Below are 13,560 nucleotides of genomic sequence, written 5' to 3'. Positions count from 1 at the left end.
AGCTTCAATTTTCCATGATGCTTTCCTATGCAGTGTCGGAGGGAATCGCAGTCAAACAACCCATCTCCTTCCTACCACGTTGGGCAGTAGTTCTGTGTTGCTTGCACGGGCACTTAACCACGTTTAAAAACACGTAACCTCGCATCACATGCAATGTGTGTAAAGAAACTCCAAACTCAGTAGCACTGATGCACAACCCAAATTTTAATGGGGAGCCTGCAAGCACTCGGTTCTTTGCAGACATTGCTGCAGCCTCCTGAGACTTAATCGTTAAACTTTGCACCTCTGTTCGGAAAATTTGGGACACAGCACTGGCCACGCACCACCCAGCAAATCCAGTTGCTGTTAGGAATGCCACTGCGCTCTGCAAAGAGCCCTGGCTTAGGAGGGGCGTGCTCCCTGGGCTTAGGCTAAAAATTCAGGTAAACAGAATATGTCAGGAATTTAGGTTACACTCAAAACAGATGTTAGTTCTGAAATTTAGGGACTGCAAGGAATTTTATCTGCTTCCCCCCAAAAATGCCCATCTGTCCCAGCTGTGTGGCAAACCTACACAGAAGGAGTCTCTTGGTTTACAAAACCCTATACCCCCAGCTGAGACAGAGCACTAGACTCTGTTTGGGGGTAGAAAAGTGCAATATTTGTTGAACAGAGGAGAATAAAATTGGCTGAATCAGAAATAAAAATGGTTGGGTTGAAAGGTTTTACATTTGAGTCTCACATGTATAAAGGTGGAAGCTGAGAGAAAAGTCTATATTCACTGCAGTGCCTCTAAAGAAGTTTTCCGAGGAGACTGGGTTTCTGTCATCTGAAACACTCCCAGCAAGACACTGATGCTGGAAATCCTACAGCTGGCAGGTCAGCATTGAGGGGGTCTCTCTACCTTTTTTAAATGGGATCCAACTGCATTAGACTAGGATGGAACCTGATTCAAATCTCATTAGGAAGAGGGATAACTATAAATAAACAAGATTGCCTTCATTGCTTGGGTTAATTCACCACCTGCAGTTCAGTACCCTTTCATCCAGTCGTTGCCCGGGTGTTCAGCCAGCCAGCTTGGAAAATGACCTAAGGAGACCAAATTCTCAATGTTCCTGTTTTTTATGCATCCCGTGACGCAGGAGAGCTTGTTCCTTTCTACATAATAGAGCAGGAACAAAGGAAAGGAGTCACCTATTTGCAGCTGAGCTAAGGCACTAAGGATATAGTAGGTGAAGAAAGGAGAAATACAGTGGGAGGAGGACAGCTTCCCAGCCATACATCCCAGATGATCATTGTACTCTTTGCTCAATTACCTTAAAAAAACCCAAATTTTTTCTGTATAGAAAAGGATGACCTACTACAGTATTGTCATATCCCTGTTGGGGTTTCATTTTAAGGTAATTTTGCTGTTCTCCCAGAGAGATTTGTTTCAGATATTGAAGTCACATGAGCTGTTTCTAATGCGAATTTTGGTGAATGCAGAGTTGTCTGAGCAGTTTTGGCTCATCCCAGCTCTGCATGGGAACTGTTTTGTTGGTTTTCCCCATGATTTTTTTTTTTAAAAAAAGCCTGTCTCTATCACTTTTTGGCATGATACTGAAATAAGCCATTGAACTGCTCTGACCCTATGGGTGCAGTCTCTCTCTGTACTCAGCAGAGATGTTCCTGTCGTCATCACAGCTTGATAAAGATTGATGGCTGATTCATCTTCTGCCCAGTGTCACTGAGGGGGAAAACGCTAGAGATGGCTACATCCACAATTCCTTGGCAGAGCTCTGCATACAGCTTCCTAAGAGACAAGAGAGAAAGAGAATAAGACGGTAAATCGGCAGAACCCCCATCTCTTTTTTTTTTTTACCCAGATAGGCATTTTTCCAGCAGGAGCTGCAGAGTGACATACAGGAGGTAGCTGGCATCTCCTCAGTATCCTCTCCTCCCACCCCAGGAACTACTGTCTTTTTCAACTAGCCCCCATTTCCAGCATTGCTCCCTGCCAGACAGGATCACAGAAACTAAGTTTACTGTCAGACCAAGCTCCTAAGCAGAGTATCTACCCTCTCCGGCCCCAACCTTGAATCACTATAGGATGCATGGGCATGAGCTGAGTACCCCCTTCACCAGTCTCCCAGCTCAGGGACTCACAAGCATCACACCAGATGCTGTACAGGTGGGGACACCCCCCAGATGGACTGCTCTGAGGCAAGCACAGTCTGAAGAAACACTGCACTGGCTGCACACAATAGCTTGTGGGCCAGGCACAGAGATTCTGCTGGACCCCTCTGGAAGAGCTGGATGTGTTTCTCCATGGCAAGGTTGATGAAAAGGGAGAGGAAAGACAAGGTGTTTGAGAAATGAGTTAATAACAGCTCCATTTTCTGCTGAAGAAAATACATGTGTAATCTCACTGAACACGCTAGCAGCTGGTATTTTTTAAGTACCAAAGCTGTCTGTACTAGGATTAACAGTGTTCTTCACCTTGTGCGGCTGGGGCTACATGACAGCTTTTTTTTTGCTCCTGGGAACGTTACTGATTTCAACAGCCAATTTTTTCTCTTAAATGGGAACTGTGTGATATAGGTGCTATAAATCAGAACAGCTGCGAGAGGTGGAGCTGCAAATAGCCCAAACCTGGAGTAGCTGCTTTCAATTACTTCCAAGTGCCCATGTAGGCACAAAGCAAACAGCACATTGCTGCAACCAAAATCCACATAGCAACTGCCCCTGCAACAATCCTTAAAAAAATTCAAGAAGTATTTCAAAGTCTGTAAGAAAATGGCATAGCAGGGTGAGTCTCCCCATCTTTTTTTGATCCAGGCCGTGTTAAGCTGCAGACTGTTGATGCTAACTAGACCTTGACAGATTTCTGAGGAGTGCTCATGTTATCAAACCACCAGCAATTGCTTTTTCATGTTCTTCGAACCTGAACACTAAGAAAACCATTCAAGGATTTGGACAAATTTCTCTTTAGCCTCAGTTTTCAAAAATTACTTTAACTGGGTGCTGATGCTAACATTATCTATCTGCATATGGAAGTCAAAGAGAATGAACACACAGGTAACAGTGCTAACATTATATAAGGTTATCCTCAAGAAAAAGGAGAGAGAGAGAGAGAGAGGGAGTAGAGGGGGATGGAGCGAGTGAGAGGGTGAGGGAAAAGGAGGAAGGGAAGAGGGACAGAGAGTAAGGAAAGGAGGGAGAGAACGGAATCATCTGTCAAGATCCAGTATCTGCCACCAGAGAGACCAACACCTGGTCAGCAGCTTTGGTAAGTCTGTGTGCAGGATTATTAATTATCAGGGAGACATATCAGACCATGCACAGCCTGTTCTATTTTGCTGGGCTTGTATACAGTATAGATGCTGATTTAGCAAAGATTTCTAGTCTCTGTATCTTCTGCAGTTGCCTCCATCACATAACACAGCAACTCCTGCTGTGCCAGTGCAAGTAAGTTCATGGCCTCTCTGTTGCTGGTGGAGGCTTTGACCCAACATCTGCAGCATCCACAGTATGCTTGGGTCCTGCTCCCTGCAAACTCAGTCATTTGCTTCCAACAACTGTGATTTATGCTATTGATTGTGTTCAGTGAAGCCCACCCACCATTGGCTCCATGAGTGAGATTAAGAAATGACCTGAGCCCCCGGCTGTTAAGTCTGCAACTTACCTTCAGCTCAATAGTGCCAATAAAAAGGACCACAGTTACATTCAAATCCATCTGTCCAGAAACTGAGGATAGGGCTCATCTCATATTGCAAAGAAGCCAGATTCCAAGCAGAGATATAAGAGCAACAAACCTATATTGACCAGCACTTAGAGCAATTTCTGGAATGGGTTAGCCTGGAAAACTCCTCTGCCATTCACTTTTTCCACCTTTTTCACTTGGAGTTGGAACCCACCCACGTTTTTGGTGAGCTGGGTGGCACAGTATTGTTATACTGCGAGTATATTACAGAAGCTAACTACTCACTGGGCACAAGCTGGGGCCCCGTTGACCTCGATCAGCCAGACTTTCAGCTCCTCATCAACCATGAAGTCAAAGCCAAAGAGCTGGAAGCTCTGGTAGTGAAGATGCTTTGTGCTGATTGCAGGCTCTATACACATAAGGCAGCTTCTGCAAAGGGAGAAACAGAAACCCAGGATTAAAAATCCTCCAGCTGTATCAGTCGCACTGCAGCTTCCAACGGCTATGCACAGTGCCCTTAAGTGGAGGGGACCTCTCTTGCCTTGGGACTGGCCGCAACATCAAGTGGAGGGAGCAACGCTCTCTGCAACGGACACATAAACAAGCAGGCAGTGCCCCTCTGCAGCCTCATTAGACTTGGCTTGTGCTGTGAGTCCTCAGCATCTTGGAGAACCTAAGGGACTTTTTCGTTGTAAGCCTTTGTAATAAAGGCATATTTGGAGGACTGATAGTTGCATGTCATTTACTAGCCCCTGAACTACAAGATACATCCAACACATGTCATGATAACCAGGTCCCTGTAAGTGAGATGATGCAACCATCAAAACACGTCGACAGTCCATAAACCCTTAGATACCCCGAGTGAATTTCCAAAGAGCTGGGAAGCAGCATCCACCCTCAATACTGGTTTAGGCAGGTGGAAAAATAGGATGTGCCACTACAACCTGGAGCAGAAGGCAAAGTTGCAAAGGGCTGTACAAGGTCCTGCAGGAAGCTACTGTTCAGAACTCATTTGCCTCTGAGTCCCTCAAAGATTGTCATGTCTTTTCAGTGTAAATGACAGCAGTGGAGCTTTTGCAGAGCAAATTCTGCTATGGAGGATCACACTATCATGACCTGGTTTCTCTGTGGCAGCATGATCTCTAAGAGATCTCTCTCTGGGCTTTCCATTTGTGCTCAGGAAGCAGCTGGTAGTGCTAGCCAGCTCTGTGGACTGAACAGGACAAGAGAACCTGAACCAACCTGTTTCACTGCTGTCTGCTGACAATAGGGGAACAGTGAGATCCTGCAGACTTGGTCCTCTTTCATTTCCCCTATTAAGCCTTATGTCTTTCACCTCAACCTCTGTTTGTCCTGTCTTTCTACTCACTGTCTTCCCCAGCTTCTTGTCCCAGCTGATAAGTCCCATCTCCCTCACAAAGTCATCTGACTGCTGGCAAAACAGAGGCACACTGACATACATGCTTCAGAGCACAGCACCTCTAGAGTCCCTCTTTCTCTGTTTTCATTGAGCAATGATAAATAAAAAAATAAAGCCAGTTGTTTCTGGCTTTATCTTAAATTTATCTCTGGCTCACAATCCATGACACATGCAACTGAAACACTTCCCTTGTCTGTCTGCCTGTTAACCCAGCTGTTTCCATACACATTGCTTACTACCTAAGGCTTATGTTCCCATACACAAAAGGCAGCTAGTTACCTTATTATGTGTTTGATTTGCAGTAAGATGCTATTCTCAAGTGTCGTGTTCAGGGCATCCATCAGGTACTGGTTGAACTCCTCGAAGAACATTTCGTTCCCTTCCTCATACCGCCCGTAGTTTTTGGAATATTCCTTTTGAATGCAGTGATTGGTCAAGTGGCAGGTTTTGTCCTGGAAATTAGCACTGTTATATGGTTCGGAAGAGGTCCGCAGGACACCCTCTTTATAGAGGTAGATATTATATTGATGATCCACAAGAACCCAGCTCCTAGGGGGACAGAAGAACAAGACCAAGTCTCAGTGGCTTAAAAAGAAACTAAACAGAAATGCTAACTCACATTACAAAAGCCATGCAGAAAAGCTCACCTGATGTCGAACTTACGATGCCCTGGCTCCAAAAGTAGAGGCTTCTCTAGATATTTCTGAATCACATGCACTTGTCCCTGCTCATCGATGAAGTCCAGGAGCTCTGCAGCTTCTGAAGAAATCAGGATCCCTTCCCCTGGCACAGAAAGGCAAAGAAAAAATGAGGCAGAGGATCCTCCTGCCTTTGTTGGAGCTTTTCCACAGCCCAAACCAACCACGGCTCTTTCTCCAAAAAAGCCAAGAGACGTGCAAGAACTCACTGCACCAGGGTTGGTCAGTGCAAGAGCGATGCTATGTCTGCATCAGGCAGTATTTCTGCTGAGGGATCTCCCTTTCCCATGCTGCCAGGAGTTTGGCTCCCCAGTGACTGCAGCTAAAGCAGGCAGGAACTGCAGGAATGGCCTGCACAGGCTCCACCTGCAGGGGGGTGGCTATTTCGGTGTGAGCGGGTGCACAAGAGGCAGGGATCTTGACAGGCAGTGAAGCAGCTGCTTAGTTTGGGGGGATTCTTTTTCCCTTTATGCCATGTCTTCTTGCATCAAGGCTTTGTGGGGGGTGGTTTCTTCAGCACTTTTTGAATTGTTTTGTTTTTCCCAGTTTTTCAGCAGTTTGGGGGGCAGGGTTTTTGGAAGTTTGACTGTGGTGTATTTCTTTATTTTGTTTATTTGCGGAAGGGGATTTGATCCTTTATTCAGATTTTCTCCACCTCTCAGCTGCCTGGCTGCTTTCTCTGTCACACACTCACACGTATATAAGTGTGCAAACAATGTTCCCCTGCTAAGGCCATTTAAGTTACTGTTAAAATGATCACTGAATTAGGCAAAGAACTTTTTCAAAATGCTTATCTATATTATCTGTGTTTTTCCGTGCTGTGAAAAACCCTTCAATAAAGAAGTTAGACCCATTTTTCAGATACTGACAGCTTTTGGCTGAAGCTGTCACTGTTCATTTCTTGCAAGTCCAAATAGGAAACCACTATTGCAAAGCAATGAAAACAGAGTATATCCCTTCTGGGAGCTGATAAAGGGATGGCACAGTGATGCAGTAGGGATGAACCAGCTTTGGTAAAATTATCTAACATCTCTCTGGTACTACATCTAGTCTTCAGGCCTTTAGCTGACCTTCTGGGCTAAAACTGATGATTTAATCTTCATTTTGTGCTTACTTTCTGTAGGAAATGCTAAGTGACAAGAGACAAATGCTCTTCAAGGAGGCACCAGTGAGAGACCACTGTTTTGGAGCACACATAGGTTTTGACAGGAGCATCCCATGAGAGTCACAGCTCCTAGCTGGGACTTCTGAAGGTCACGGCTGAGACAGTCCGGCAGGCACTTTCTACACTTGCTGCTCTGTGCTTTGCATACCTGCTAGTATGTACTCCACTGAGCCTCTTTCCTCCTCAGCATCTTCCACCAAAAGGAGGTACTTTCATCGAAGTACTCTTCTCCTCCTCCATTTTTTTATTTTTTGGAAAGATGTTTTTAGTCCCCCGATCACAGCAGAGCCAAGCAAATGCTTGCATTGGTACAACCACAAGGCTATGCGCTGGGAAAAGGAGGGAAGCAACATATTTTTAAACCAGTAGGGCCCACAAAATTTATGGTGGGAAAATCAGCAGGCATCAGTTCTGCCCTGGAAAGATGGTGAATTGAGGAAGGAGGTTAGCTTAACTGTGCACCAACCCAGCGAGGCAGCAAAGTAGCTTATGTGGGGCCACTGCCCTCTTCTCAAAAACCTCTAGCCCCAGTTGAAAATTTCCCAACTTTTAAGTCAGAACATCCAAAACCTATAATTTCCCTTTTACTGATGGACAACTAAGTTTCACTAGAACTGTCCAGCGCCAGAGGCTGTCTGAGCCAAATCTGCCTGAGAAATTAACAGCAACAAGCTTTCTTCTTTGTTGGAAGTAATCCCCAGATGTTTAAAAGTGCCATCTGGAAGATTAGCATGAGGCTCTGCTTTCCAGTTTAATTTCCAATTTGGGTTCTGCGGCACACTGATGAATACAAAGAGTTACTTTGGTTTAATTACAAAAAAGAAGGTGGGATCACACTTTGATTAAAGCCTGTGGAAAGTTTAAACCTCTCCCTGCTGCAACAAACAACAGCAATGGCCTTTTCAATTCTGCAGACTGGTTCTTTGCCAAACAGCTAAACCACACAGACAGATTCTCCGTCAAAGGAGTGATGAGCAGACGCATCTCCTCTTCCTCCTTGATGACACTTCTCAGTAACAGAGCCAGGAGAGCAGAGCAATGGAAGAAGCCTGCACGAAGGCTATATCATGCAGTCTCCTCACAGCCACCCCTGGCTTTCACATTCCCTGTTGATTTCTTTTAAGATTTCATCAAAAATGACTACAAATATGCTTAACATTGCTTGTGTTTGCTCTGGTACCTGTCCCTGAGGCTGGGGTGTAATATGGATGCATTGAGTTCATGTCCGCCCAGTCAGTGACCATAGTAGGTTACTAGGTGCCAGATATTTGGGTTCAGTTGAAAGACGAGCAGTGGTATTCTGCCCAGCAGAAATCAGCCTCAGCTACAGTACAGAGAACTGGGCTCCTCACCCTCGCTGCTGTCTGTGCTGCCCTCCTCCCCGTAGGCTGTTCTGCTCCCCTCTTCTCCTGCTCTCCACATTCCCCTTGCCTATTCCCTGCTCCCTGCTGCCTTCTCCCTGCAGCAAACCTTCCTTTGCGTTGAGATACATCAGGGGAAAAGGGGGTCCTGTCATTGCCATCCACATCCTGGAGAGCACACACATACCACAATGCATGTCAGGGCCCCACGCCACCAAGCAGAGAAAGCTGAGCCCTGTGCTGGCCTGACTGGTATGCAGCTGGTTGGAAAGGCCTTTCGAGACAAGCTAGAGATAAGCTGGACTCAGCCAAACCCCTTGGGACTCTACAGACCAAGAAAAAAGTAAAGAGTAACAAGAAGGGGGCTTGTTTTGCTGCAGAATGAACCTTTGGCACCAGCTGAGGACTTGGCGATCCACACATTGCCTTCTCTGCCTTCCCGCCGCCTGTTGTAAGCTGCCAGGAACACTTCCCGCTCATCTGTCCGTGTGTTGTTTATGAGATGACGAATTCCATTCTGTGCTGGAGCCACAGGAGTCTTCAGGTTTGTTGGGTAAATCACATATGACTCAGGGAACCACGTGCAGGACTCTGATAGTTCAGGGCTCGTCTTGATTAGCCTGGGTAAAAAGAGACAGACCGTTAATCTTCAGTGCATCCCCACCTGCGAGGACAAAATTTACCAAGTATAAATTCCTCATTAACTGGGCCCTTTTTCTTTGTGATGAATAGCAGTTAGCACGGAGTCTGTGATAACTATTGTATTTTTCTTTGCCCCTTGAAATTAGGGTTTTCCTAGAGAGACCATGGCACCCCCAAGCTGCAGCCAAGCCCCGCTCTTTGAACCAGACCTGCACTTTTTCGTTAAACATTTTGTGGGTATTACGGATATCAGGAAACAATCAGGAAAGAAGCTTACATGGAACTAGAGCTTGTGATGGACTCGCCTGAATTGTCTCTGCACAAGGTCACTGGAGATGCTCCGCACTGCTAATGCAGTGTGAAGGTAAGGTATGCTGCAAACTCTAATAGGTCAGGAAGGAAGCTGTAATCACAGCGGGGAGAAGGGAAGCCAGAGCAGTAATGTTCTCTATTCTGGTGCTCAGCTGTTGATGCCATCCCTATTGAAATCAAAACAGGTTTCCCAACTGTGGATCAAGACCACTGAGAACCTACTGAAGGCAAGGACACAGCCACGCATTTCATGCTCTGAGGTCTCTGGGATCCCTCTTGCATCATGCCCTGTTCCCTCTGGCAGATACGCTCTTTTACAGCTCTGTCTAGAGATGCCAGTGAACTCTCATCATTGGAGGCCAGGTCTGTTTTCTCTCAGAGCCAAGGGAGCTCCCTGTCTCTCTGAACGTTCACTCTGTTTCACTTAAGGTCAGAGCAGAACTATCGACTTGCTGACGCTGTCTGTACACTTGTGTCTCTCTGTTGAAACAGCAGTCAGTCAGTGACACCCTGGGATGCCTGTGTCAGAGGAATGCCATTTGTGGTCCTTTGGGGTTCGTAAGAAGCTTGATGTGCTGTTGTGCTCCAGATCACGGGCTGCAGAGAAATACAGGTGGGGAGCTCAGTGAATGTTTGTTTCAAAACACACTGTTAGTTCCTGACAAACACCATCACCACTACGGGAAAAGCACGTGAGGACAGATTCTTTGTAGGGGAAAGAGAGGCCTCGGACCAGCATATGTTGTTTCCAGAAGTCTATCAGCAAGAGGCAGGACAGATGCTAACATGGAATCAAATGCTTGGAGAAGATCAACAGCTCTGACAGGAGGATGGCCTAACAGTCGCAGAACTAGCACATGGGCTGTGGCCATCTATAGTGACAATTCACCTCCATTTTTCCGATGAGACCCTGGCATAGCGGGTCATGCAGAAAAAAATCCCCAAGCCAGCTCTTCCTGGAGATTCTCTGAGCATTCATTTGGCCAATAAATCTGATTAGCTAAAGGCACATTAGTGCCTCATCTCTGTTTGATATAGAGAATAAAAGGAGCAGGTTTTAATTAAGGTTTTAATCTATTTGTAAGGAAAAAGACCAGATACTGTTGTTTTTTTTTTTTTTTTTTTTTTGATTTGGCTCTTTTCTTTTACTCCTCTCTGCCTGATTCAATACACTCTATTTCAAGCAGATGTAATGCAGGGGAAATAGCATTTCCCCTGAAGTTATCCAGAGCTCTTTGTGCATACAGATAGCAGTGGAGACCAGCAGAGGAGTCTGAAGACAGCACAAGCTACCATAATCCCAGGGCAGATTTTGCCAGCTGTTCTCTGCGAATACCCTCAGAATAGATTCAACACTTGACAACGGTTAGAAGAAAAATTCCTGCCAATCCCACCTAACATTTCAGTAACTTTCTTACTTCACCAGAGACGCTTTGCGGCACAGCTTGTCTGCTCCCCTGTAGTAATTCACCAGCTGCACAAGTCCGGGTTCATGGCCTACAAAGGGAGACAGAGTTGAGACAAATTCTCAATTAATGAAGGAAAAACATCAGCTTGGTGCAAACAACCTATGTAGTTGAGAAGTGAGGCCATTTCCTTGCCCAGTGTCACAGACATGAGCTCTAAGCTAATACTGGCTCCTGTATTTTCTTCTTTTTTTTTTTTTTTTTTTTTTTTTAGTTAAGAAAAATCATGCTTTTATTCAAGTCTGTTTTGAACATAAACTCCCATTTTCCATAGGAGAATGACTTATTAATTCACACTGGAAACTGACAGAATCACCCTGCAAATGTTCCCCAATTGCTAGTGGCAGATTTAAAGGTCAGAATTTCAGTTACTCTAAGTGCAGTACAAAGATGCAGGGAAGTGCACGGTGACACAAAGATCACAGCTTAGGAAATGCCCTTGTTTGTCATTTACTGTCAAATCCCCTTCAGGATCAGGTATCATGAAACCTTGGGAAATGTTAAAAGAATCTGAGTCTTGCTTCCCTATGGTAGCACACAGCAAGTCCCCTCCTGAATAGCTGGGGTGGGAGGGGACCTCTGGGGAATCTCTGTTGCTCCAACCTCTGCTTGAAGGTCTTCAGCAGAAGGCCAAGCAGGTCCAAGAATGAAGACCCCACTGTTTTTTTGGGTCTCTGCCTCTGTGTTGGACTGCCATCCTTTGTCCCCCAGACTCTCCTGATGGCCTCTGCTAAAAGTCACTTGATGGCAGCAGTCATCAAAAGAGTAGTGCAAATCTGGGTGACAGTTGTGCAGTCTCTATCACACCACTATGAAGCTGAGCATATATGTGTGGGGGATGAGTGACACAGCAGGCAACACCTAGGTCCCTGGTGACAACATCTGACAAGAGCATCCATAAAGGAAACATGATACAAAAGTGTTCTGGTATAAAATGATACCTGGGACCAGCAGGATCCCCCAAGCACAACAGCATGTGCTGCTTCTTCACCTTCTCTTTTCAAACAAATGCTTGTGGGGGTGATTTAGACCCTGAAATAGTTTTAGTTACCCTCCTTGGTGTCTGCCGGGCAGAAAAGGCCTGGAGGAAACGTTATCTTAAAGTCCAGGAAGCTGCAAGATCACAGATACTGACTATGCATTTCAACCCCTAAATCATGGGCCTGTAGTGAGTCGCTATTTTATTCTCTGATCTTTAAATGCAAGATAGCTGAAAAACCCCTTCTAGCCAAAGATCTGTAACTTCAGGTATTTCTGTGTCCAGTACTGCCAAGCACTAATTTCCTGAAAGAGATTAGTATAAACTGTCAAATTTCTTTCTGTTTCCAGTTTATTGAATTTGGTTGGTTCCCAGGAGAACAGAGGTCCAAGAGGGGAGCCCACTGCTCTGAGTGGCCCATGCCCCACAGTAACCAGCCCCTGTTGTTACCAGTGATGGAGGAACTGGGCCGGTGAAGAAAGGAGGATGGGAGAGGCTGGAGCCTGCTTGGAAACCCCTGCTGTTGGATAAATCCGAGCGGCTTGCAGGCCCACCCCGGGGGTTTGCTGAGCACCTCTGCGGGGTCTGGGTCTGGCACGGCGGGGGCGTCACAGCCGAGAGGGTCCTGCCGGCTGGCAGACGCCTTCTCCCGAACCGCAGGGGCTGCAGTGGGCCCGCTAGGCGCGGGGCGGCGGGAGAGACCTGCCAGGCTCGCGGCGGCGATGACAGCGCGTCCCCGCGCCCCGCCGGGGCCCGCTCGGACCCCTCAGCAGCAGGCTCTCTTCCCTGTGTCCACCCTCAGCGGGGGCAGAAGGGCCTGCGGGGACAGAGCCGCCCAGCGCCGGCCCCGAAGCCTCCCACATCGCCCGGAGCCGACGGCAGGCGGACGCACGGACTGGACAGACGGACACCGGCCTCTGCGGAACCCTCCCCCCCCCCCCCAAAAAAAAAAAAAAAAAAAAAACGGGGAAAGCCGGGGGACAGCAGCTGTCCCCGCCGAGGGCGGGGGCTCCCCGCGCAGCTCCTTACCGAGCCGGCCGAAGGGGAGCCGGTTCCTCTCGCCCAGCATGAGGTTGAAGCGGGGGTTGTCCCTCCTGAGGCGCCGCCAGCGCCCCGTGGCCAGCAGGAGCCGCGACACCTCGGCGTAGACGCTGCTGTTCTCGTCCCGCACCACGAAGGTGTACATGGCGCCGGGGGTCGTGGTAGTGGTGGGGGGGGACACGCGAGACCCGGCCCGGCCTCAGCCCCGCGGCCCCACGGGCTCCTGGCGCCGGCCCGTGGGGCCCCGCCGCGGCCTAGGCAGGGCCCTGCGCCGCCACCGCCCTCGCCCGGGCCCGGCCGGGCTCCGCATGGCCGCGGAGGACCCCCCGCCCTTGCGCGCCGCGCCGCAGCGCTGAGCTCATCGGGGGCGGGACCGGGCGGCGGCGGCAGGCGGGGTGCGGCGGGGCCGTCCTGCCCCCCCGGGCGGGCAGGGGGTGGGGGGAGTCTGCCCCGGAGTGTGTGTGGGGGGGGTGATCCGGCCCCGGGGAGTGTGTGTGGGGCTGCACCTGCACCGCGTGGGGGCTGCACCTGCCCCGTGTGTGGGGCTGTTTCTGCCCCACGTGTGGGGCTGCTCCCGCCTCGTGTGGGGTGATCCTGCCCCACGTGTGGGGCTGCTCCTGCCCCGCGTGTGGGGTGCTCCTGCCCCGTGTATGGGGCTGCTCCTGCCCTGCGCGTGGGGCGCTCCTACCCCCGGGGGTGTGTGTGGGGGGCTGATCTGGCCCCGCCTGTGGGGCGCTCCTACCCCCGTGTGGGTGGTGGGGGGGGAGGGGGCTGCTCCCGCACCGCGTAGGGGGAGGGGGGGGGGGGCTCCTCTC

General features: G+C 48.6%; 1 protein-coding gene across 1 annotated transcript; it reads right to left on the bottom strand.

The window, feature by feature from the left end:
• Positions 1–186: 186 nt before the first annotated feature.
• On the bottom strand, positions 187–13,013 carry TTL (tubulin tyrosine ligase). Its single transcript, XM_062571356.1, has 7 exons — positions 12,734–13,013; positions 10,678–10,756; positions 8,693–8,925; positions 5,729–5,864; positions 5,361–5,630; positions 3,947–4,090; positions 187–1,771 (listed from the first exon to the last, which is right to left on the bottom strand). Exons 1-7 carry the CDS (start codon positions 12,888–12,890, stop codon positions 1,657–1,659), a joined length of 1,134 nt encoding a protein of 377 aa, XP_062427340.1. The 5' UTR covers positions 12,891–13,013; the 3' UTR covers positions 187–1,656.
• Between the last annotated feature and the right edge of the window lie 547 nt (positions 13,014–13,560).

This window comes from Rhea pennata, chromosome 3, assembly GCF_028389875.1.
Source record: "Rhea pennata isolate bPtePen1 chromosome 3, bPtePen1.pri, whole genome shotgun sequence".
Lineage (NCBI taxonomy): Eukaryota > Metazoa > Chordata > Aves > Rheiformes > Rheidae > Rhea > Rhea pennata.
This window is presented reverse-complemented; position numbering and strand designations above follow the sequence as displayed.

What these genes read in the sequence shown, in the direction of transcription:
- TTL (XM_062571356.1), bottom strand. Translation starts at nt 12,890, where the DNA reads ATGTACACCTTCGTGGTGCGGGACGAGAACAGCAGCGTCTACGCCGAG. An exon ending in GCTCCCCTTCGGCCGGCTCG is followed by an intron (nt 10,757 to 12,733) that starts GTAAGGAGCTGC and finishes CTCCCTTTGTAG; the next exon opens with GCCATGAACCCGGACTTGTG. An exon ending in CAAATCAAACACATAATAAG is followed by an intron (nt 4,091 to 5,360) that starts GTAACTAGCTGC and finishes CTCCCTTTGCAG; the next exon opens with AAGCTGCCTTATGTGTATAG.